The 23,236-nt window shown below is 29.3% G+C and overlaps 6 protein-coding genes across 8 annotated transcripts; 4 read left to right on the forward strand and 2 right to left on the reverse strand.

Moving 5' to 3' along the window:
* Positions 1-11: 11 nt before the first annotated feature.
* LOC145752049 (SET domain-containing protein 9-like) lies at positions 12-1,519 on the reverse strand. Its single transcript, XM_082568241.1, has 2 exons — positions 1,507-1,519; positions 12-769 (listed from the first exon to the last, which is right to left on the reverse strand). Exons 1-2 carry the CDS (start codon positions 1,517-1,519, stop codon positions 12-14), a joined length of 771 nt encoding a protein of 256 aa, XP_082424367.1.
* On the forward strand, positions 1,048-4,502 carry LOC145752048 (uncharacterized). Its single transcript, XM_082568240.1, has 8 exons — positions 1,048-1,132; positions 1,253-1,766; positions 1,851-2,003; positions 2,397-2,636; positions 2,952-3,103; positions 3,784-3,849; positions 4,063-4,165; positions 4,338-4,502. The coding sequence occupies exons 2-8, from the start codon at positions 1,275-1,277 to the stop codon at positions 4,449-4,451; spliced, it is 1,320 nt and encodes a 439-aa protein (XP_082424366.1). The 5' UTR covers positions 1,048-1,132; positions 1,253-1,274; the 3' UTR covers positions 4,452-4,502.
* A 321-nt stretch (positions 4,503-4,823) lies between these two features.
* Positions 4,824-9,183, forward strand: LOC145752046 (NADPH:adrenodoxin oxidoreductase, mitochondrial-like). The gene is made up of 13 exons (XM_082568239.1): positions 4,824-4,955; positions 5,061-5,188; positions 5,380-5,475; positions 5,553-5,675; positions 5,863-5,907; positions 6,089-6,157; positions 6,277-6,378; positions 6,571-6,678; positions 6,959-7,052; positions 7,162-7,349; positions 7,527-7,698; positions 7,908-8,078; positions 8,733-9,183. The coding sequence occupies exons 1-13, from the start codon at positions 4,916-4,918 to the stop codon at positions 8,864-8,866; spliced, it is 1,470 nt and encodes a 489-aa protein (XP_082424365.1). The 5' UTR covers positions 4,824-4,915; the 3' UTR covers positions 8,867-9,183.
* Positions 9,184-9,542: 359 nt separating this feature from the next.
* Positions 9,543-15,968, forward strand: LOC145753642 (adiponectin receptor protein 1-like). The gene is made up of 10 exons (XM_082570054.1): positions 9,543-9,981; positions 10,695-10,752; positions 11,052-11,208; positions 11,623-11,780; positions 12,108-12,294; positions 12,622-12,709; positions 13,069-13,168; positions 13,376-13,507; positions 14,484-14,545; positions 15,093-15,968. The coding sequence occupies exons 1-10, from the start codon at positions 9,754-9,756 to the stop codon at positions 15,213-15,215; spliced, it is 1,293 nt and encodes a 430-aa protein (XP_082426180.1). The 5' UTR covers positions 9,543-9,753; the 3' UTR covers positions 15,216-15,968.
* A 2,611-nt stretch (positions 15,969-18,579) lies between these two features.
* Positions 18,580-20,822, forward strand: LOC145752801 (small ribosomal subunit protein bS18m-like). Of its 3 annotated transcripts, XM_082569141.1 has the most exons (4): positions 18,580-19,730; positions 19,803-19,840; positions 19,903-20,075; positions 20,431-20,822. In XM_082569141.1, exons 3-4 carry the CDS (start codon positions 19,943-19,945, stop codon positions 20,589-20,591), a joined length of 294 nt encoding a protein of 97 aa, XP_082425267.1. In that variant the 5' UTR covers positions 18,580-19,730; positions 19,803-19,840; positions 19,903-19,942; the 3' UTR covers positions 20,592-20,822. The 3 variants fall into 3 exon arrangements, with proteins under 3 accessions (XP_082425267.1, XP_082425266.1, XP_082425264.1); XM_082569140.1 differs by having other exon boundaries at positions 19,803-20,075; positions 20,431-20,819; XM_082569138.1 differs by having other exon boundaries at positions 18,580-20,075; positions 20,431-20,819.
* LOC145752799 (uncharacterized) lies at positions 20,610-23,092 on the reverse strand. Its single transcript, XM_082569136.1, has 2 exons — positions 21,335-23,092; positions 20,610-21,159 (listed from the first exon to the last, which is right to left on the reverse strand). Exons 1-2 carry the CDS (start codon positions 22,094-22,096, stop codon positions 20,806-20,808), a joined length of 1,116 nt encoding a protein of 371 aa, XP_082425262.1. The 5' UTR covers positions 22,097-23,092; the 3' UTR covers positions 20,610-20,805.
* Between the last annotated feature and the right edge of the window lie 144 nt (positions 23,093-23,236).

Here is a 23,236-nt window from a genome sequence, read left to right on the forward strand (position 1 = left end):
TATAACTTCCCTTAATTAGAAACTGTAAAATAAGTAGAGAATAACTCTTCATTTACATTAATATCACGTTTTGCAACAAGTGCAATAATTCTTACAAATCCAACACTATGTAAACTTCCAATATTAACGTTTGGGATATATTTTCTTAACTCAAGTGGAAAATTATTCTGGATATCTACCTCTTGGTATTGAACATTGGCCATGTTAGTTTTATTCTGATTGTTAACATATTGCCCAATATTCATAGGGCAACGCATTTTTGGAGTAAGCCAGGTCATATCGCAACTCTCGGCCATCCCAATTCTGTCTCTGTGTGCACTGGACCGATAAATGTATTTAGATAATCCAGTATTACATCCGTCAACATGATAATGATCCCTACATCGAAACACAAATGAATTTCCAAGGGAAGGAAAAAAGATGTAGTCAAAAGGTGCATAAACTGACCCTGGGTATAGTGCAACAACTTGACCCTTTCTAGCAATTCCATCAGTTACAAATACCCCTTTGCCTGCATTTTTAATTAGGCTGTTTCGTAAGCCAACATTGAAACCAGTTGTTTGCTTGAAAACAGCATTTGGGTCGTTGCTGGCATTTAAAATTAAGTGTTTATGAAGTGCAGTAAATATATTAATTAATTGTGTTAAAATATTGTCTTTTTCTATTAATTCATTTTCGACAATTAGGTTTTTTCCACTACGAACTGTAACAGCAAGCCATGGAAAGAAACGATGTTTATATGATCGTAATCTATTCACCATTATCTTTTCTCAATTAGTTTTGTTTGAGATTTACTGACTTAAATTTTACAATAAGACTGTGTTTGTAATATTAATCAATAAGATTGCAAGTATATTTTTAAATTACCTAAAAAAAAACAATATGTACTTTTTAGTTTTAAGTATCTTATGCCATTAGCAATTCTAAAAAAACTACACCGGTATTTCCCCTAACTTAAAACAAAAATAGACGTTAATATTTTTTTATTTATCCTCAGCTATACAAAACATTCTTTTATTTTGATGTCTTAAATAGTACGTTAGAAGGATTGTTTCTTTAGGTAAAGCATTCGTTGTCTGATCACCTTTTGTGTTGGGATATTGACCTTTGACAACAAGAATGTAGACATACAGTAATTAATAGTTTTAAGGCTTAAAAATTTTTGTGATATTTTTTATGCAATAACTTATATTAAAGATTGGTATTTATATGATTGTTAATATATAAAATAAAGTTGTAAACATTCTTCTAGGTACTAAGGTTTGGCAAAACAAATGAAAAAACTTAACAAAAAATTTGTCTTAACTCGCATAAGCGAATTACCCACCATTCCTATATCTTGGGGGTTTAAAAATGTGAATGAGCAAAATGTATTTATTCTTGATTTGCGAATGTGCGAACTAAACGACTTGAAACAACAGTGTTCCTACTTGTTTGATAGCTTAAAATCTCAAAGTGGTACAAACCTTACTCAAAATGGTCAGAAAGCGTCGAAAATTGACCTACTCAGTCTTGACATGAAAATATTTAATAGCTCAGACCTTATTCTAAAAGTTGTTTGTTCTCTTAATAATATCACGACTCTGAAAATTCAAGATTTGGACCCGTTTGCACAGTTAAGATGCTTAGATGCCTCTTTAAATAGAATCGAGAGTTTTTCCGGCATTATTGCTTGTTCACAACTCACAACTTTGGGTTTGGCATACAACAATATTAGGGAAGTGCCATGGAAAAGCCTAGAGGAATGCCAACACCTTAACAGCATAGTAGGGTGTTTTAATTATTTACAAAAAAAATTAAAAAAAACATTATTTGCTTAAACTACTAATTGTTACTTTATTTTGGGTTAGGATTTTCGCTCAAACTTCATATCAACTTTAAAAGGGTTTCCTGTTTTGCCAAACTTACAGACCCTTAATCTTAGTTCTAACTTACTTAAGACTGTAGATGGAATTCACTTACTTCAAAACCTTAAGGAACTGGATGTTAACACTAACCAATTAGTATGTGAATTTTTGACATTATTAAGTTATTTTTAAGGTTTTACTTGTGCTAATTTTTAATTTAATTTGTTCTTAAAGTCAGAAGGCTGACATCATGGCCTAAACATAGAAAAACACTTTTTCCAAAACTTACATTAAATTTGGCAGTTTAAGTTATTATCGATTATAATTGCATGCTAATTATTGTATTATATATATACACTGATTATAGCACTTTAGTTAAGCAAGGGAGCAGTGGGAATCAAACCAAGAATCCTGCTGTATAGTTATTAACATACTTTTATATAAAATTATATGTATATATGCATTTTATACAAATCTAAACAGCGTTCATATTGACATTAGTGGGCATTCTTGTAGTTTTACTATTTATTTTGTCTTTTATTATATTAGGAAAATGTAGTTGGGATTAGTTCTTGCAGCAGTTTAAATTACGTCAACGCGTCACACAACCTAATTTCTAAAGTTGTTGATGTTGTTGAAGTCTTTCGTCATTTAAAACAAGTACGACGACTTGACCTGGAAGAAAATCCAGTTTTAGAATCTTCAAAAAAGGAACTTCTTGGAGAACTCATAAAATTGACGAATGTTAAAATTTTAAATCAAATTAATATTATACCATTAAGTGAGAATGTAAGTCAGTTAAATTAAATTTTTTTTTACTTTTTTAAAATGGCTTATTTAACAACAACAAAATACAAACATTCATCTTGTTTAAATAATAAAATATACAATTTGTTATTAAAACGATATTTAATATTGTCAGGAAGTATTCTTTGCTATTTATTTACAAATTCGCTATAAAATGTCTTTATTTGTAACATTGTGTTATTTACTGTACAAAAATAAACATTGTTTTGGGGTTTACATCTTATTTATAAACAATTTAATCTATTTAAAATAATATGTATTTAACAAACAATTTTTTATACAATTTTTTTATTTTAGTATTTGGATTTCAGTGGAATTGAACCTCCAAGTTCGGCAAATTCTAAAAAAGAGAAACTTAAAACTGCTGTCAGAGAAGCAATGAGGCAAAACTTGATTCAGAAACAAACTGAAAATGATGCTTACGTCTGCTACATGTACAGTAAAATATTGTAAGTAAATTATACAATAAAATATTTATTAGAGAGAAATAAAGTTTTTAATATGGTAGCATGGTCTACTGTATAGAACACATGCTGTAACTACATTAGGTCCTAGGTTTAATCATCATTGCTTATGTTGTAAAACTTTTGGGTGAAGTTCTAAATTTTAAACCCAGAGTCAAAAAATCAACAGGGGCATTTTTTTTTTTGTATATCTTTATCCTCGATGTGGGAAAGTCGAATGCGCGACTTAAACATAGAGCAACATAACTTACTCCGACCCAGTCTGCCTGTGGCAGTTTGAGATATTATAAAGACTATGATTGCCCGGTAATTATGCTGCTGATTAATTGCTGGCTCAGCAGGAGTTCATACCGTTTATGGCGCCTTACTCAAGGGTGCTACAGCATGAAATCAGTGGGGATTGAACCCACGACCTCATGTGTGGTGTAGCAAGAGTTCTTACCACTACACCACGCTGCCGGTCATTATTGGGCAATATGATAATAATTTGAAAAAATGCTAAAAGTAACTATATATTTAAGCAGTGGAACCAGCCTTTCAACAATTAGGATTAACTACGATAAAAATAACTGACATAGCTTCTTTACAAACTAAAATTATGTGTAATAATATGATCAGTTTATATTAACGATTTTAAAAATATAAATTTCTGGGAAATATTTTAGAGCACTTCGAAATGAAATGGAACAGTACAAAGCAAAGATTGACTTTGACAGTAATGCTTGGTGTGGGTAAGTAACAATGGTAAATTAAATAATTTTAGTTGTTAGAGAATATATTAAATTCTCTTTTGTTAAAACATGTACCCTACTGATCTGTTGCTTTCTTTGTGTCTTATCGTCTTTTACTAAAGACACTTTAAAAGAAATTTTTACGGTACTTAATTTAATTTTTGATTCTTATAAATAAAAAAAGTAATGCGCTACCTATTTGTTTTATTGTAGCTACATTGACACTCTATCGTCTCAGGAAGCTCAAGCCTTAACTGTTGGGCGTATGCAAACATTAATGCAACATTCAAATGGGTTACAATCTATTACAAATCAAGTAAGATTTTAAACTAAAATTTTTTTGGCTGGAATTTGAAAGCTAAATTTTTTCACTTATATATTTGTAATTTAACTAAACAAAGCTCTAGTTTTTAAGTATTTTCAGGAATAGTTACGTACTGTTAGATTATTTATTTTTTTAAGTGTTGTTTTTGTTTGTATGTGTTTAGGATAAAAACGCTGTTAAAGAGGCAAAGAAAAAACCTAAATATTTGCAAGTTAAAAACCCAACCGAAGTTCTGTTAGCTGCAGCACAAGAGTTATCTACAATCAGCAAAAATTGAATCTAATATATACAATTAATTGTTTAAATTTTAATTTTTTGGAGCTGTGATTTTTTGTAGTTTTTTTAAAAGCATTTTAAACTGTGATTTTTATTATATTTATATACCAGTACTTTTTTTTACAGTGTTTTATAGCATTTTTGTTTAATATGGTTGTTCATTTTACTATTTTCTTAGACTATTCTAAGTGTTTACATCAAAAAACTAATAATTTTTAATGTGTATTGAACTGTTATGTATAATTAACAATGTTTAACTTGAAAATGTAACAAACACTGTACTTCGCTAGTTTTTCTTTTTTACTTTGAATTTCGTACTATCTGTACTGTGATTTTTTTTAACTAATTCTGTGCACTTTAATTTAGTTGTAAACTTATAATTCATACAATCCATTTTTTGTATTTTTTGTAGTAAAAAAATATACTTTATTGTCTTTGTGTTTAGAAAATTGTACTTTGTATAACATGTGGGTAATAGGACCTTCATTAAGTAAAGTAATAAAAGGTAAGTAAATGAAAATTTTAAAAGATTTAAATACCTTAAAAACCTTAAATACTATAATAAAAATAGGTATTTCTTAATATTTTTATTTTACACTTTTTCTTGCAGTATGTTTCTGTAGAAATCATGTTATAAAACAAACGTTTGCAAGATATTTATCAACTGAGGTTAAACCTAAAATATGTGTTGTTGGCAGCGGTCCTTCCGGTTTTGGTGTTACTCAAACCCTATTAAAAGTAAGAGATTTTTTGAAAATGTTTTGTAAAACAAATTATAATCGTTTAAACAATAACTTAATAATTGTTATTGTCAATTGTTTGTTATGAAAAGTTGTTTAAAAAATGTCCATTTTATGGTATATTTTTAACTTAATTAATTCGACTTGATGTGTAATTTGTTAAGTTTTAAACAACTCATTTTTTTTTAGAATCATGATTCCTTGACAGTTGACATTTTCGAAAAACTTCCAATTCCATTTGGTCTTATCAGATATGGGGTTTCGCCGGATCATCAGGATGTCAAAGTAAACAACTTGCAAAAAAAATCTTTTCTAAAAATTGCACACAATTTTTTTGAAAAAAACAATTTTTGTTTTTATAGAATTGTATAAATGGGTATTCTCGCGTAGCTGAGTCAGATCGAGTAAAATTTTATGGAAATATAAATGTTTCGAAAGATGTCCATTTGCGAGATCTGAATTTAGCTTACCATGCTGTTATACTTGTAGGTAATCGATTTATTAATTTTGTTTAAAGCTTTTTAGAAATTTATTTAAAAGCAACGAGACTTTTTTGTACAATAGTTTAAAGTTTGTTTTTTTATTTTAAATAAAGGATTTTGTGTTAAAAAAATCATTGGTTACTAAGAGTGCATGTACATGCAAAAGTAAATTGTACTATTTATTTTGCAGTGCTATGGTGCACAAGATGAGCGTTTGTTAGAAATACCTGGACAGGTTTGTATATTTTGTTTACTTTTTATTTTTAATTCACTAATCTGATTGATTTTTATTTTTTTTAATTATACCTAATACTTTTAAAATTAAGAGTACAATGATATTACTCTATAACTTGTGTAGTTTTTGTAAGGTTTTATTTTTTAGTTTACTATTTCTTTATGTTTGATTATCTTTACAGAACTTAAAAAATGTATTTACATCAAATGAATTTGTTGGTTGGTACAATAAAAATCCTGAATTTAGCAGGGTAACTTTTTTAATTGTTTATTTTAATGCCAGTAGTGTGTAATTTATAAATAATTATTAACATATTTACATTTTGTTTTTTAAAGTTCTTAACACTAATTGTTGTTGATTTTTTTGTAGATCAAACCAGATTTAAGTGGCAAAAATGCGGTGATTATTGGTGTTGGAAATGTTGCTTTAGATTGTGCAAGAATGTTAATCAAACCATTGGATGAACTCAAGGTAGAAAAATGTATTCTTGAATTATTTTAAAATTGCTGTTATTATAATTTTAGTAAACTTACATTTTTTACCGAACCAATATTACAAAGTTTTGAATAGGTAATGCTACAAAAAACTTTGATGTTACTTGACTATTTTTTTAACTTTTGGTATTTTAAATACTATTTTATTAAAAAAATTATTTACAATTAGGACACTGACATAAATGAAGATGTGTGTAATTTATTAGCTTCTTCAAATATTCAAAATGTTTATTTGATTGGAAGAAGAGGTCCGCTACAGGTGGCTTGCTCAAGAAAGGTTAGAATTAAAATATAAGTTATATATTATTAAAATTCTATTTTAATATTTCCCATTATATGTTTTGTCTGTTATTTAATATATATTAAAGTAAACATTAGTTTAACCAAGTGTCGTATTATATTTAAAATATTGAGTAAGGTTGGTTAGGTAGGTTACCCAAGTTTGCCTTAAATTCTACTGCTGCTATGTTGCCACATAGAAAACAATTTCACACTTACATTTTTCTAGCAAAAAGTTTATGAGAAACTTAGGGTTAATATTTTTTATTATATTATAGGAACTTGCAGAATTGATTGATCTTCACAAAGTTACTACTTTGATAGAGAATGAACATTTTACCGATGACATTAAAAAAGCGATTAAAAAAAGAGGTAAAAGCTAATTTAAGTAAATAAGCATTTTCGAAATGTATATGAATAATAAATTTAAATAGCCACAAAATTTATAAAATAAATAATGTTTTTTATTTTTTTTGTTTAGATTTAAAGAAAAGAAAGTTACAGCGAGTTGTGGCTTATCTTTTAAAAGTGGGAAAGGATTCCACTGAGCTATCTGAATTCAATAAAAGTGTGTTGTTTAAATTACTAAGAACACCATTAGAAATATTGGGCAATGAGTTGGGTCAAGTTAATGGAATAAAAATTGCAAAAAATAAAATAGAACCGAATGTAAGTATTATGGAATAAGGACAATTATTTCAATATGTTACATATAATTTAGTTTATTATTTTTAACCTGTTTAAATGATGTTACTGTAAATTAGTCCTTTTAATTATTAAATTTTTTTTAACATGCAAACAACAATATTTTGATTGTTATATTACCGTTTTACATATTTTTAATAGAGCAAAGATGTCTACAATCCTGAGATTAAAACAACTGAAAACACAGAAGTAATATCTTGTGACCTTGTCATTACAAGTATTGGTTATAAAAACAATCCTTTAGATGAAAAATTAATTCCATTTAAAAAAGGGAAAATTGTTCAGAACAATGGAGCAGTAGAAGGCCATCAAGGTAAAACATATATATTCATTTGAAAATAATGAATTCGTAGACCAAGAATTATTCTGAATGGTCATAAAGCGATATTCTGTGCTTGGAATTTAACTTAAGATTAAGATGTTTAGAGCAACTTGTTACTTAATAAGAGCATAGAAATTTAAATTGGCATTCAGATAGTTTAGTCTGAATTGGCAAAAAGTTAACAAAAATGCTTTTTTAAGGTTTGTATGCAAGTGGTTGGTGTAGTCATGGTGCAATTGGAGTGTTAGCCGACAGCTCAACAGACAGCATGTTAACTGCGTCTACAGTATTAAAAGATTTACCCAATCTACTTCAATCTAAGGGAAATTGCAATGGGTCTGATGAAATAATTCAAAATATAAAAAATAAAGGTTAATAAATAAAATACTAGTTTTTTCAAATTTATTTATTCTGGATTTGGGAAGGTTGACTTCACAACTTAAACATAGAGTAACATCAGTTACCCGGACCAAGTTTTGAGTTACCTTTGTCAGTTAAAGATATTATAGAATATCATTGGCTGACAATTAAGCTGCTGATAAAGTGTTGGCTAAAAAGGAGATCATATCGTTTATAGCGCCTTACTCAAGGGTGCACAGCACAAGAGCAGTTGGTTAATTTAAAAAGTTTATTTAACAATTTTTTTTTCCAATATATCTTTATCTTCGATATGGGAAAGTCGAATGCGAAACTTAAACATAGAGTAACATTAGTTACTTCGACCCAGTCTCAAGTTGCCTGTAGCAGTTTGGGATATTATAGATTATAATTGCCCGATAATTATACTGCTAAGTAAGTGCTGACTCAGCAGCAGTTCATACCTTTTATAGCACCTTATTCAAGGGCGCTACAGCATGAGATCAGTAGGGAATGAACCCACAACTCATGTGTGATGTAGCAAGTGTTCTTACCACTACACCACGCTGCTGGTGAAATGATTTGCATTTTTTGAAAATTATACAACATAATCTTAAGATATGATAATATTTATCTTCAATATTGTAAATAAAGTTTTGAATGTTTAGATATCCAGGTTACATCTTGGCAAGACTGGAAAAATATAGATGAACTTGAAATGAAAAGAGGAAAAGAACTTTTAAAAATTCGTGAAAAATTTCAAACTGTACAAGAAATGCTTAAAATTATGAAAAATCATTAATACTGCATAACCTGATAATGTATGCAAATTGTTTAAGTTGCAATAGTGTAAAAACAATGTTACTTAAAACTTGCTTTTTGTCTCAACAAAAATCATTTTTTGATGCCATCGTTTAAGCATAACAAATTATTGTTTGAACAGTGTTGGACAAAAATTTCCTTACCATTTTTGTTGTATTAATATTAAAAGTAACATTAGTTTTCTTAAATACTAAATAAATGCTACTTATAAACATAAATTAAAAAATCATGATGGTAATATGATCTCTTTGCTTATCTAAATCAATAAAATATTAAATAACTCCCCTGTTTTGTAGTGTAGGAAATTTTTAATTTTGTATTGGCCATTACAATGCTATACTAGACACATATTTTATTAGTACCAGGATTTAATAATATATTTGTAATATGCAATGATGTAATATTTATTATATATTATTAGGGGTTTTGGTAATTGTGGTTGTGACATAAACGTTGCATGTTTTTGTTACGCTCTTTGCTCGGGTCATACATTGTGACGTAATGTGATCTAAATAAACGATTTTTCGTAAGTGACGTTGCGAAGTAGATTAAATAGCGCGTGATCAAAAGCTTATGTAACAGCTTTTAACAATGAACCTAGCGTGAATTATCGACTAAAACGTAATAATAAGATATTGTTGTTGGATAAACTAAAAGTAAAAAGCTCAATTGTATTTAGTTTTCTTACAACTTATATTAATAAATAATACCCAGTCTGCTAGTCGTATCCGTGGTTGTGGTTAAATAAAGTTAATTTGTGTTTATTTTTTCAAATAGTCCTTAAGGCAACTTAAAAGGTGACTACGTGACTAAATAGAGGGCCTTGGTAACCAACAGACAAACCGACTGTGTACTAAAAAAAGAAAAATGTGTGAAAATGAAACCTTTTCAAACGTAAGCGAAAGTGAAGAAAACCAAAACCAAAATTCTAGCCTTCATTGTGATGATCATAATGAATGTGAATCTTTCAAGATGTTGCCGGCCAGTGCAAAAAAATCAGATGCTTACTTGAGGCATTTTGTATCTGACGAAGAAAATGAAAATGAGGGAGATTTTTTACTTGAACGAACAGCATCATGCCCAGAACTTAACACGGTAAAAAGTTGTTTTTTAACAGTAATAAAATTAAGAATTTTAGTATATATTTATTACTTTTTTAGTATATATTAAATAAACTTGTACATTAAAATTGTTCCTGTTATAGTAGCCCTTTTGGTTTGATAGCTGCGTTAAAGTAATCTATATATAATGGATTTTGGGGACAATATATATATATATATATGTATATATAAATGTCCAATTTATAGCCTCCTAAAATAAATCTGTGGTGCGTGAATAAATTATTGCGGGCAAATGTAATGTAATAATTGCTACTATAATATGACAATTAAAATTTCGACAGTAGGTCAGGCTATTAATTAGTAAATATATATAAAGTATTAATACATAAAATTAAATGTTATTTTAGTTTAAATATATGTAATAAAATAATAAAAAAAAAATAATAATAATAAAAAGTTTTTAACATAGATTATATGCAATTCTTATTTAATTGCATATTGTAATTGTTTGGTATACCTAGGCTTATTAGCTCTTTATATGTATTATTGATTTTTTGACTTATAATATAATATAGGCTATATCTATAGTAATTATTGAATAACTAGTTTTAAATTAGGCTTTCTTGATAGAAAAAAAAAAATTTATATACACTTAAAAAAATAACTTTAAATATATATACTTTAAATAGGGTTTTAAAATTTTGAAATAGATAATATATATAACATGTTATGACTTGGATGGTTTAGAAATCAGAAAGGAAATCATCAGAAAACGAAGAGGGTGACGCAGGATTCTGTAGTTTTGGTAAAAAATAGTTAATAATTAATCTGTTATGTCACGCTGTCTTAACTAAAAAATTGTATAAAATATTTAAACTTAAAACTGTTTTGGCCTTGTGAATTTTGATAAAAAAGGTCTCAAGGCTAATGGTGAAAACTTAAAAAAAAGGTTTCTTTTAATCAATTTCAAGCCATATATAATTCTTATTTTTTTAATTGTTTTAGTCTTAGCTGCTTTAAGGTTGGCCTAAATTAATCAGTTAAAGTATACACAAAATTTGAATAAAAAAAATTGTTATAGTTTTCAATTTTACCAACTTCTAGGGTCACCATTGAAAGTACAACAGTCAATGCACAGTGCTTTAGAGTATGTTGACAATTCAGTTCAATCGGCAAAGGAAATAGGAAGTCACGCAAAAGAAACGCTTAACCAAGCCATGGATAAGGTCGATCAGTTTGCTCATAAAGTCTGGGATGGCCGGTAATTTTTTTTCTTTGTTAATAAATTTTTATACTTTGGACTTAAAAAAATTTGTTTTTTATTATCATGTAATGTTTTATTTTTAAAAAATCGAGTATTTAGTTTTTAATTATTCTTTGGCGATGAAGATTAATATACTAATGTCATATTAAATCTTTAAAGTCTATAATTTTAAACATATTTTTTTTTAAATGTCTTGTATTTTGTTAATTTTATTAGCAAATAGCACTATTTGTCTGAAATGTTTACAGTTTTGGTAAACACATAAAGTATTATTATTACAAACTGGTTGTGTATAAAAACACAACTAAACAAACAAAATATTTTATTTTAACAAATTAGATGCCTTTCAAAATACATTTTTATTTTTAACATTTTGCAATTTTACACATATAAAAAAACAAATTTATTTAGATGGAGGGTGGTATCATTTTTTCAACTTCAAGATTGGCAAAAAGACAATGAGTTTTTACATCATTGGCACAGACCAGAGATGCCATGTTTTAAAGCTTGTTTGGGTTCAATTTTTCGACTTCACACTGAAACTGGAAACATATGGACACATCTTATAGGTAAATCTATGGCATGTACTTTACTATTGACTATTGATTTGGTAAGTAAAAGGTAATAAAAACAAGCTTAAAATGCCCACTCCAATACTAGGTTGAGGTATTTATGCAAATGTAATTATGATTTTTTGTTCTTTATATAGGTTTTAAGTTGTATTCACTTTTTCACATTTAAAATTGATTCTTTGTTTTATTTGTTACATCTTACATGACTTATTAAATTGTCATATTATTATGCAATTAAAAATAATTTTTTCTACGTGCTTGTTTATAATAGTTAATAATACATTTTTTGTAATACTCATTCAAAAAACTTGTTTATTTTTCAAGGCTTTATTCTTTTTATTGGAATTTGCATTTATTTCCTATGTCTACCTGCAACACAATTTATAAGCGAGTGGCAAGAAAAAGTTGTGTTTTTTCTATTTTTTCTTGGTGCGGTCTTGTGCTTGTGTTTTTCCACTTTATTTCATACAATGGGCTGCCACTCAGAAAGGGTGTTTAAAATATTTGGAAAGTAAGTTAATTTTTATTTAGGCTTGTTAATTAAAAACTTCCATAGACTTTATTTCCAAAGACATTAAAAGTCATTTAAAATTTCGTTTACATTTAAAGTTTAACTAAAATATCGGGCCCATAAAGATTATCTTGTATAAAATCTAACCCTAAAATAACATGTTTAAATTATAAAGCACTTTTCCACTTGTGTTTTAAATGGTTTTTAAAAGTTTTAAGTGGCTTATAGGAATAACATATTACATTACAATATCCTGATGTTAGTGGAATTGGGAATAAAGATTATTCGATTTATTCTTTGATCTGTACTTTATTGATGTATTTTTAGACTTGACTACTCAGGAATATCTTTAATGATAATGGGGTCGTTTGTACCATGGATTTATTATTCTTTTTATTGCGATATAGAACCTAAGGTAATTTTTTTTTAAACTTTATGTGTAAATAAAAACTTAGTAAAATGGGAAAGTATAAAGAATGTTACCTAAATATTTTCAAATATGTGTAAAACAAAAAGCTTTATATTATGTTTATGTTATCTTAATTTATAATCACTTCCTGTTCATTGTAGAACAGTTTGTTTAACATGACAAATAAATAAAATGTAATATCCCTGTATTTATATTATTAATGGTAGCAAATGTTCGTTTATTTTGTATATAAACAATGTCTAATTAAAAATTCAATAATTAAAAATCATATCGGCTAAACAGCAAATTATTAAACGGCATTTTTTTTATTTTTCTGATGTTGTTATATTTTTGAATTTATTTAGGTGATTTACATGTCCTGTGTTTGTATATTGGGAATAATTTGCATCGTAATTTCACAATGGGAAAAGTTTAGTACCGCAAAATACCGAACTGTTAGAGCAAGTATGTAACTTGATCACTTTTAATAATTAATTGACTACTTCCTTTTTAATATAACCCTATACCAAAAGTATAATGTAAGTTTATTTAAACATAATTGCATATCTTCAATATGGTCATTTTATGCTTGTATTTCCTATGTTTAAGCAATCAATATTTAATATAAAATAATCTATGTTCTTTTATTTATATCGAATGTCATGTTTTTAGCCCTATTTGCTGCACTTGGGCTATCTGGTATAGTGCCTGCAGTACATACAATGGTTCGTATGGGATTTCTGGAGGCTGTGACTGTTGGTCAATTAAGATGGTTAATTCTTATGGCAGTACTCTATCTTACAGGTAAATAAAATCAGTTAATCCAATTTGTGATATTTTGTATGTTAATTTAAAAAAAAAATATTTGAGTTTAAAATGAGGTCACTTTAATCAGTTATTTAAAAAAAATAATTTATTATAAGAAAACTTTGAGAACATATATTCTATACAAATTCCTGATGTGGTTAATTAAAAAAAGGGCCTGGTTTTTATGCAACCCATTTAAATATGGGTTGTTTTTTGAGTATGCAATATCCTTATAACCTTGAAATAATATATATACCAAACCTTGAAATCTTATTGTAAATTTTTTTTTTTTAAGTTTGCTGGTATGCATACTGATCATTAAAACTGTGGTAAACAAGCAAATATGTTTATTGTTTACTTTTACTGTATAGTCATATCCTGGTATACAACAGTGGATATTTGACATAATAGGACTTAAGATCACTTCTACATTTAAATGTTATGTCATTTATTTAACAACAGAATGGTTCAAAATTTAATAAATTTTATAATTTGCCTTGTTAATTGCATTATAATGATAGCAGCTAAAAGAAATAATAAAAGTAATTCAGTAATTAGCTAAAGGAGGAATTCTTGAAACTATTTCAATGTTTTGAAATTTCGATAATGTTGCTATTGAAGGTCAACAATGTTACAATCATTGGATTTTATCAAAAAATTTTTTTCGCAAATCATTAACCTTTTCGAAAAAGGTTAATAGGTCATTAAGTAATAAATTAAATAAAGTTAAACAATCGGTACTTTGTATATATCATTAAAGCTATGTTTGCAAAAGGTAAAAAAAATGCTTTGTAATATAAATAGCAACATAAAATAAGTCATGTATATGTTGTGCAATATTTACCTTAGCAAGTTTAAACTATGCTAATAAAATTTGGTAACTGTTTAAAACTAAATTTAGTTCAAAATTGGATTTCCTTTTTTTGCATATTTTCAATAGAATTGATTTTTAGAAAAGTTATTTTATTTTTAGGTGCTTTCCTTTATGCTATGCGCATTCCGGAAAGATATTATCCGGGAAAATGTGATTTATGGGTAAGAAATATTATTAAAAATACAATTGTTGTTTGTCAGATTATTAGGTTTTGTCTGTCTAAAAGATATATTATCAAATAGAAGTTATTTTCAATACAACTAAACAAACTAAAATTGTTCAATATACACCCTTTTCTGTGAAAACAAATTACCAAGATTGTATCAGCATGTTAGCATTTTTAACAATTTAAAATATATATCTTAACCTTTTTGCTATGCTACCTGATATAAATTTTAAAACCGGCAGCGTGGTGTAGTGGTAAGAACACTTGCTACACCACACATGGGGTCGTAGGTTCAATCCCCATTGACCTCATGCTGTAGCTCTCTTGAGTAAGGCGCCATAAACGGTATGAACTCCTGCTGAGCCAGCACTTAATCAGCAGCCTATTTATTGGGCAATTATAAACTATTATATCCCAAACTGCCACAGGCAACTAGAGACTGGGTCGGAGTAACTGATGTTACTCTATGTTTAAGTCGCGCATTCGACTTTCCCACATCGAGAATAAAGATATATACAAAAAAAATCCTTTTTTCGTTTTAGTTTCAAAGTCATCAGATTTTTCATATTTTGGTTGTACTTGCAGCCGTTGTTCACTTTCATGGTATCTCAAATCTACAACAATCTCGATTTCTAACTGGTGGACAATGTATGGCCACAAATTAGTAATTTTTTTATATGTTTGTTTAGCTAAAAATCTTTGTTTGAATTTATTTTTTTTAATGTTAAATTTTGACGATCATTTTATAAAAAAATTTTTGAATAAATTTTTTTAATTCCTAAATAAGTTTCATTTAAAACCTAAGTTTATGATTTAAATTAATTTAACATTTGACTTAGTTTTTTTCATTTTGCACACGAGCTTGGAGTTAGTTATGTGTATTAAGTATATAGTAGCAGTGTGACTTTTTGTTCTTTTAAATTTCATATTGCTCTATCTAAAAAATAAAATCTTTGAAAATTATTTTATTTTGTTCTTTGTTGTATTGTGTAATATTATTCTATATTCATGTCACAAAAATATGTTAAAATTCTGACATTTTAGAATACAAATTTTCATTTTTTTTACAATTTTTTTTTGAAGTATTATTTTAAATAATTTTAATAGAATGCAAATTTTTTTCGAAAAATTTTACTCTTATTTATTTACCAATTTACATTTATTTTTATTTTTGTGTGTCTTAATTTATATGTTATTTGTTAAAAATTTTTCAATTTTAATTTTTATTATAATCGATATTTTTTGTGTTAAAAATTGGCCGAAAATTTTAATTCGGCAAAGTTTGGTCTTTTTTCTATTTATTGTTAACTTTTGTAAAGTCCCGTTTACCGTATTTTTCTTTCTATTGTGGTATAGGTATACGGTGGGCGCCTAATAAAATCTAATTAACCTCAAAATATAACAAATATAAACGAAAATGGGGAGGAACGGTTCACACTTTGTTTTTATTGTGTTCAATTAATTAAAAGGTACATAAACTTAAACAAAGGGATGCTAAACGCCATCAATTACCGCCCTAATAACAGCAACTTTATATTTTTACGTACAATATTTAAAAATTTAACTTTATAATTTCTTTATTTTTGAGGCCAGTGTCTATTTTCTCTATACCGTGCTAATTCAGTTTTCACATCACGAAAAAACTCCTCCCGTAGGTCTTGTTGATCCGGTTCCTTGAAAAGGTAAGTGGATTTAGGCGGAGTGACCATGAAATCTTCCTTTTGATAAAAGCTCTCATGAGCTATGGTGAACTTTTCACCAGGAATAAATGTTTCAGTTTTGACGTCATTCACAGTTTCGGTTCTGACGTCACGAACCGTCACCCTTGTTGGGTTAGAGTTTCTCTCGAATGTAATGTGTGCTGGAAAGTGGAGATGAAGGTTTAAATCTTTCCCAACAGAAACTGTTTGACTTTTGGAATTAGATTTTTTGTTTAATGATCGAGTGTACTCTTGCGAGAAATTGTTTTTTAAGTTCTTATTACTGTTTTGTGCGATAGATTGCGTAGGCTTACAAATAGTTTTTGATAGATTTAAGTCGTTTGCAATTTCCTTAAGCCTTTCCTCGGCTTGTATTAAATTAATGGAGTTCTGGATGAATTCGTATTGTTGTTGGGAAGTCATTGTTGATGTTTCTGGGAGTTCTGGACAATTGAATACGCCCTCTTTTACACAGTCATTACAATTTATGTACTTTTGTTTATTCAAGTCATCATTAGTTTTTGCTAACCTCATTCGTGAATCGACTATTTTTGAATTATTGTGATTGGCTTGGTTGAAGGTTGTTAAAAAACTATTGATTTTATTTAAGTTGTCAGTAGGTTTGTTTGATTCTACTTCGTTTATAAAAAGACAGCTTGGTGCGATTGTTTTTATGATGGGTATATTTTTGGTGTTCGAACAGCCGATATTTTGCAAACACTCTAAATTGTGTTTTAGGGGTGTAGTTATATTCTTGCTTGTTAAATTTGTTTTATAATTGTTTAATAAATTAGATTTACTTTTACAAGACACTGAACGTGTTCTAAATCCAAATCGATTTACTTCACCAGTTTGCTGTTGGGAAAGTATAAAATTATCCGTTTTTTTATTTTGATTTGAAACTTTAGAAAGATTTGAAGTAACTTTCAGTGATGTGTTGGTGCTCATATTGTCGTCGGCTATTTTACATTCAACTTTACTGTGATCTTTATTCGTAATCGGTAACAAATAAGAGTTGCCGATACATCCATATTCAGGTTCATTTGGCAGACTCTTATTCCAATGAGCTTTGTACTCTTGAAAAGCCGAGCGGCAATTTAAAAGATCAACTAAGCCAGCGTTACTGTTGTTGCCTACGTTAACGTATCCGATTTCTTGGGCATCGCATTCAGCGCAATCGTAGTTTTTACATCGAATAAACTTGCTTTTATTTCTCGGGGACGAATCTTGTGGTTTTAATCTTTCGAAATTCACATCGCAATTTATTCGATGTTCGACGTTGTCGATGCAAGAAGATTTTTTTTCTAGTTTTACCATACTCTTCTCTTTCTTCTGAATGTTATATTCTTTCAGTGCGCTAAAGAATGCTTGAACGTGGACATTTTCACATTCTGAAATTTTTGTTATGTTAGACATCCTTTTATGCTCCTATTTAATTTAAAACAGTTAAAAATTACTTACCTGTAAATTTAAAAAAAAAATTCTGCCATAGCGATATAATGATGTCATAATAAATTTTGTTTTAATGTTTATAATTTTGGTTACATTTCATTATCTAAGTAATAAACATGATTAAACCATTCAATTTAATTGTTTTACAAACCAGTTGAGCTAAAAAAAATCTACCGGGTTTTGTTAAGCAAAATATTAGAATTTAACAGTCTTCTAATTCTCCAAGACTTTGTAACAAAACGGTAAATTATTCTCCAAAATAAATTAAATTACTTGGATTAAAACATTAAAAAATGTAACACGTGTGAAATTAAAAATTTAGTTGTGACCAACCAATTTGTACAGTTTGGGTCACAACTAGGTCAAGACGTTTAATTATCATAACACCATTGGTTAGGTGCACAAGCACGCGAATTAGTAAAAATCGCACTAAGCTTCGTTAACGAAGAATATTAGGATAAGCTAGAATGTTTTATCTAAGTATTAGCAGCAAGGGCGCTTATATGCAATCTTTACAATTAGTTCGGTTGGTCGTATTTTGTTGTCAAAAATTATTGTGGTTTATTTGTGATCATTTAAATTTAGTAAAACTTGTGCAACTACTTTAACAATAAACATTTTCAGATTTTAGTATTCCTTGCTAACGTTGGCAATTATGAGTGTAGGATGTTTGGTTTTAATATTGTTTGCACCATTTTTTACCTTCAAAGATTGCTAGGATCTCTATTACTTTCGCACGCCCGAATTTAACAAGGCGTTATAACCTAAGTATGGCAATTGTTCAACCAGACATTAAAAATTAGTTGAAATATGTTTTAATGAGTATAACTTTGTTAATGGGTAAACTGAATATGTGAGGGTTAGGGTAAGGGTTTAATTTATGCAACCTCTTTGTTTAATTACATGTGTCGTATTTCGGTTACACACCCTGTTTATGTAGGGCGTGCGAAACTAATAGAGATCCGATTGCTAAAGTTAAAAAGTAAAACCGGTCTGTCCTGTCTGTCGGTAGCGTGGTGTACCAGTCTGGAAAGTAGGGGAGTTTCCGACGAGAGCTCGTGCGTGCAAGCGTAAAAATCGGCGTGACCTCGCGTACTAAAATTTTTGGTCTACGTGATTTATGTTAGCGTATTTACCTTAATTTTTGTATTTACTTTTAAAGCCAGGCGTGCAAAACGCCAATTTCAGGCGTGCATTTTTTTTAACGAAAAAATCTTGTGCATGCACGCTGCCCTACTTTCCAGACTGGATGGTGTAGTGGTAAGAACACTTACACCTACACTGGCCATGAGGTCGTGGGTTTAATTCCCACTCCTCTCATGCTGTGGTGCCCTTGAGTGAGGCGCTATTTGAATCGGCAGCGTTGTGTAGTGGTAAGAACACTTGCTACACCACACATGAGGTCGTGGGTTAAATCCCCACTGATTTCATGCTGTAGCGCCCTTGAGTAAGGCGCTTTAAACGGTATGAACTCCTGCTGAGCCCAGCACTTAATCAGCAGTATATATAATTATCGGGCAATCATAATTTATAATATCCCAAACTGCCAAAGGCAACTCGAGACTGGGTCGGAGTAACTGATATTATTCTATGTTTGAGTCGCGCATACGACTTTCCTACATCGAGGATAAAGATATATACAAAAAAAAAGGGTATAAACTTCTGCTAAGCCAGCACCCAATCAGCAGCATAAATACTGGGCAATTATAATCTCTTTAATATTCCAAAATGCTAAAGGCAACCCGAGACTCGGTCGGAAAATAAGCTTGCTACTAGGTTACTCTATGTTTAAGTTGCGCATTCGATCTCCCCACATCGAGGATAAAGATATATATATACAAAAAAAAAGTAAACAAACTAAATTTTACTGTTACAATTTTTTAATGGATGTAAAAATAGTTTAAAGGAACCTTTAACATTATTAAAGGTTGTATTTTTGGAGTAGTGAACCAACCTTCCACAACATCTTCATAATCCCAAGTTGCTTAGATACAAAAAAAGAACACATAAGCAACCTAAATAAATTAAGTAAACAATTATTGATATACTCTATAAACCTCATTATATTATAGCCTATTCTTTTTTTTAATTATTTTACAGCAAGAAATCTTTAAAAAATGTTTGCACGCAGTGTTAATGTAAGTAAGTATAACTTTCAAAAATTAAAAGTATTTAAGCACATATCTAAAAATGGAAGTAGATTTATAGCCACAGAAACTGACAAAGATCAACCTGTTAAAATGGAAAATCCTTACACTGTAAAGGCATCGCGATGTCTTTTATGTGGTGTTAAAGTTGATTATAAGAATGTACAATTATTGTCACAATTTGTTTCACCCTATACCGGTTTACAAACTCCAAAAAAATTATCAGGTAACTATAAGATTTTGTTCTTTTTTTGTATATATCGTTATCTTCGATGTGGAAAGGTCGAATATGCAACCTAAACATAAAGTAACATCAGCTACTCCGACCAAGTCTCGAGTTGCCTTTAGCAGTTTGGGATATTATATAGATTAAAATTGCCCGATAATTATGCTGCTGATTAAATGCTGGGTTAGCAGGAGTTCATACAGTTTATAGCGCCTTACGCAAGGGCTCTACAGCAGAAGAGCAGTGGGGAATGAAACCACAACCTCATGTGGTGTAGCAAGTGTTTTTACCACTACACCGCGCTGCCAATTTCTAGTAATCTAAGTTTAAAACAATAGTTTAATTTATTTATAAGGTTTATGTGACCGCAAATTTGAAGAAGTAAAACAAAATATTGTAACATCACGTCGCTCTGGGTTTATGCCTACACAATATAAAGAAACTATTTTTATTGATGATCCTGATATTGTACACACTAGTTATTCTCCAAAAAAAACTGAAAAACCTTCAAGCTAAAAAAACCTTTTACAGAGTTATAAACTAAAGTACCTTTTTCATTTTATGTAAAAGCGAACAATCATTTAAAAAAGTTTTTATTTTGTGTTAGCAGATTGCAATTCTAGTTTTACCAAAGCTAAAATTGATATACTTTGATTTTTCAGTAATAAAATAATTGATCCCTATATCACGAAGAAACTTTATTAAAAGAGCACAAAAACAGATGCAACATTTAACCCATGTTTGCCAAGTTTAATCCCATTTGATCTGTTTTAAGTCTTTTTGGTCTGCAGTTGTGGCTTTTAAGACTAAACGTTGTCGAAAATTTCCGAAAACATGTGTCACAGTTGAACGGTTTTTCACCAGTATGAGTTCGCATGTGTGCCTTGACATTCGACTTTCGTTTAAAGTGCTTTTTACATAACGGACATTTCCAGGCATCCTTCCGAGCTGGTTTTTGTTTTCTTTGGGATGTGGAGTTTTGTTGAATAATGAAAGATAGTTTTCTTGGTGTTGTTGCCAGATCTGCAACTTTGTTACCGTGTAAGTTATCCGAACTGTTGTCTTCTTTGGTAAGATCTAATTCCTAAAAATAAATAATGGTTTGTAAGTATGTTTATATTGTAGGCAGTAGAAACATTTTTTTTTGATATATATAAGTAATGTTAAAATAAGTTATATCCAGAATTTTTGGTAGATTATTAAAATCATTCTGGTTTATTGCTTTTTCTGTATGTATGTAAAATTATATTTATAAATACCCTTTCAGTAGAACTGTTTTCACTAGATTCATTTTGACTGTTTTTATGTTTGTGATAGTGATAGTTCAAAGCTTGCCTTGAACGAAAATCATGTTTACAGATATCACATTTAAATGGCTTTTCGCCTGTATGGCATCGAATATGATTTTTCAAGTTGTACTTTCTTCGGAAATATTTTGAACAAATTGTGCATTGCCACTCTTTTTTAACATTTTCTTCGGGGTCGGCCGGTTTAATTACACATAAACTTTGACAAAGTAGGCAATGGCGGTCCCTGCAATTTGTAATGTGGGTGGACTCGTTAAATAGGTCAATAGATGACCGTTCGAGGTTATCTATTGGAGTTTGTTCATCTAAAGGGTCCATTATTTCGTTTTGGGGGTAAGATGTCGTTGATACTTCGAGTAAAACCGGTTCTGTAATAGTACCCTCTACTAGGTTGTTACTTTCAATATTATTGTCATGATTTTCAACAATTTCGCAATTTGTGACATAATTCTTTTCGATTTCAGACCAGACAGATTTGTCCGTTTCTTGAGTAATTTCTACGTTTTTTGACTTTGCCATTTCGATGTCATTTACACCAAATTGTCTGTCAGCAAAATACTGATTGTTTTGTAACTTTTTGTTTAGCTTTTGAATTTCCAATTGCATTTCGTTCATTTGGCCAGTTAACTGTACAAGTAATTGAAGATTCGCATTCTTCATATCTTGCTTGAGGAGTTGAATTTCATTTAACAAATTTTCGTTTGTAATTTCCATAATTACTTTAAACGAAAATATATGGAAATTTAGTAACGCATACAAAATGCTAATAACTTCTGTAAAATAAGAAGTTTATATGCAAAAAAGAACATTACTCTAAAAATGCCATGTCCTTTTATCTTAATTATTATACAATGTTGCAAATGCAACCTTAAAAACAAATTTATGTACAATTTTTAAGACCAATTATATTTTTTAGGGGGACGCGGAATTTGAGAGAATGGAAAATGAAGGAACGGAAAATAAAGGAATGGAAAATGAAGGAACCGGAAAATGAAGGACCGGAAAATGAAGGAACGGAAAGTGAAAAAAGGAGAGGCGGAATCTTAAAAAAATAAAACGCGGAAATTCCGTTGACTGTTTATTTGTATTTAAGTCAATATTATTTTAGAAATAAACGGGCATTTTATAGAAGAGAGTTGGGGTATGCTGGGGTAATAAAAATTAACTCATTATCGCTTTTCAGTTCTCGAATAAATGACAGTAATCCGAAATGAACAGTTAACGGTATTTCCGCGTTTTAGTATTTAAGATTCCGCCCTTATCCTTTTTTGCTTTCCTTCATTTTCCGGTTCCTTCATTTTCCGTTTCCTTCATTTTCCGTTCCTTTATTTTCCGGTTCCTTCATTTTCCGTTCCTTTATTTTCCGGTTTCTTCATTTCCCGTTCCTTCATTTTCCGGTTTCTTCATTTTCCGTTCCTTCATTTTCCGGTTCCTTCATTTCCCGTTCATTCATTTTCCGGTTTCTTCATTTTCCGTTCCTTCATTTTCCGTTCCTTCAATTTCCATTCCTTCATTTTCAGTTCCTTCATTTTCCGGTTCCTTCATTTCCCGTTCCTTCATTTTCCGGTTTCTTCATTTTCCGTTCTTTCATTTTCCGGTTCCTTCATTTCCCGTTCCTTCATTTTCCGGTTTCTTCATTTTCCGTTCCTTCAATTTCCATTCCTTCATTTTCAGTCGACCCTTTTTTAGTTATAACGAATTCTGTTTTGTTCCCCACGGTCCAATGATTTATTTCCTTTTTACGCGACACTTCTCTTTTTTAGCGTTTTTCTTTTTTAAGATTTAAAGAGAATTCTTATTTTATGTACATTTTTTGGTGACCGGTCAATTTATCCAGAGGACAACTTAACATCC

This window comes from Corella eumyota, chromosome 5 (assembly GCF_963082875.1).
Source record: "Corella eumyota chromosome 5, kaCorEumy4.1, whole genome shotgun sequence".
Taxonomy (NCBI): Eukaryota; Metazoa; Chordata; class Ascidiacea; order Phlebobranchia; family Corellidae; genus Corella; species Corella eumyota.

What these genes read in the sequence shown, in the direction of transcription:
- LOC145752048 (XM_082568240.1), top strand. Translation starts at nt 1,275, where the DNA reads ATGAAAAAACTTAACAAAAAATTTGTCTTAACTCGCATAAGCGAATTA. An exon ending in GCCAACACCTTAACAGCATA is followed by an intron (nt 1,767 to 1,850) that starts GTAGGGTGTTTT and finishes ATTTTGGGTTAG; the next exon opens with GATTTTCGCTCAAACTTCAT. An exon ending in TACAATCTATTACAAATCAA is followed by an intron (nt 4,166 to 4,337) that starts GTAAGATTTTAA and finishes GTATGTGTTTAG; the next exon opens with GATAAAAACGCTGTTAAAGA.
- LOC145752046 (XM_082568239.1), top strand. Translation starts at nt 4,916, where the DNA reads ATGTGGGTAATAGGACCTTCATTAAGTAAAGTAATAAAAG. An exon ending in TGTTAGAAATACCTGGACAG is followed by an intron (nt 5,908 to 6,088) that starts GTTTGTATATTT and finishes TTATCTTTACAG; the next exon opens with AACTTAAAAAATGTATTTAC. An exon ending in AACCATTGGATGAACTCAAG is followed by an intron (nt 6,379 to 6,570) that starts GTAGAAAAATGT and finishes ATTTACAATTAG; the next exon opens with GACACTGACATAAATGAAGA.
- LOC145753642 (XM_082570054.1), top strand. Translation starts at nt 9,754, where the DNA reads ATGTGTGAAAATGAAACCTTTTCAAACGTAAGCGAAAGTGAAGAAAAC. An exon ending in CATGCCCAGAACTTAACACG is followed by an intron (nt 9,982 to 10,694) that starts GTAAAAAGTTGT and finishes TGGATGGTTTAG; the next exon opens with AAATCAGAAAGGAAATCATC. An exon ending in ATACCGAACTGTTAGAGCAA is followed by an intron (nt 13,169 to 13,375) that starts GTATGTAACTTG and finishes TCATGTTTTTAG; the next exon opens with CCCTATTTGCTGCACTTGGG.
- LOC145752801 (XM_082569138.1), top strand. Translation starts at nt 19,820, where the DNA reads ATGTTTGCACGCAGTGTTAATGTAAGTAAGTATAACTTTCAAAAATTA. An exon ending in AACTCCAAAAAAATTATCAG is followed by an intron (nt 20,076 to 20,430) that starts GTAACTATAAGA and finishes TTTATTTATAAG; the next exon opens with GTTTATGTGACCGCAAATTT.
- LOC145752799 (XM_082569136.1), bottom strand. Translation starts at nt 22,096, where the DNA reads ATGGAAATTACAAACGAAAATTTGTTAAATGAAATTCAACTCCTCAAG. An exon ending in AAAACAGTTCTACTGAAAGG is followed by an intron (nt 21,160 to 21,334) that starts GTATTTATAAAT and finishes ATTTATTTTTAG; the next exon opens with GAATTAGATCTTACCAAAGA.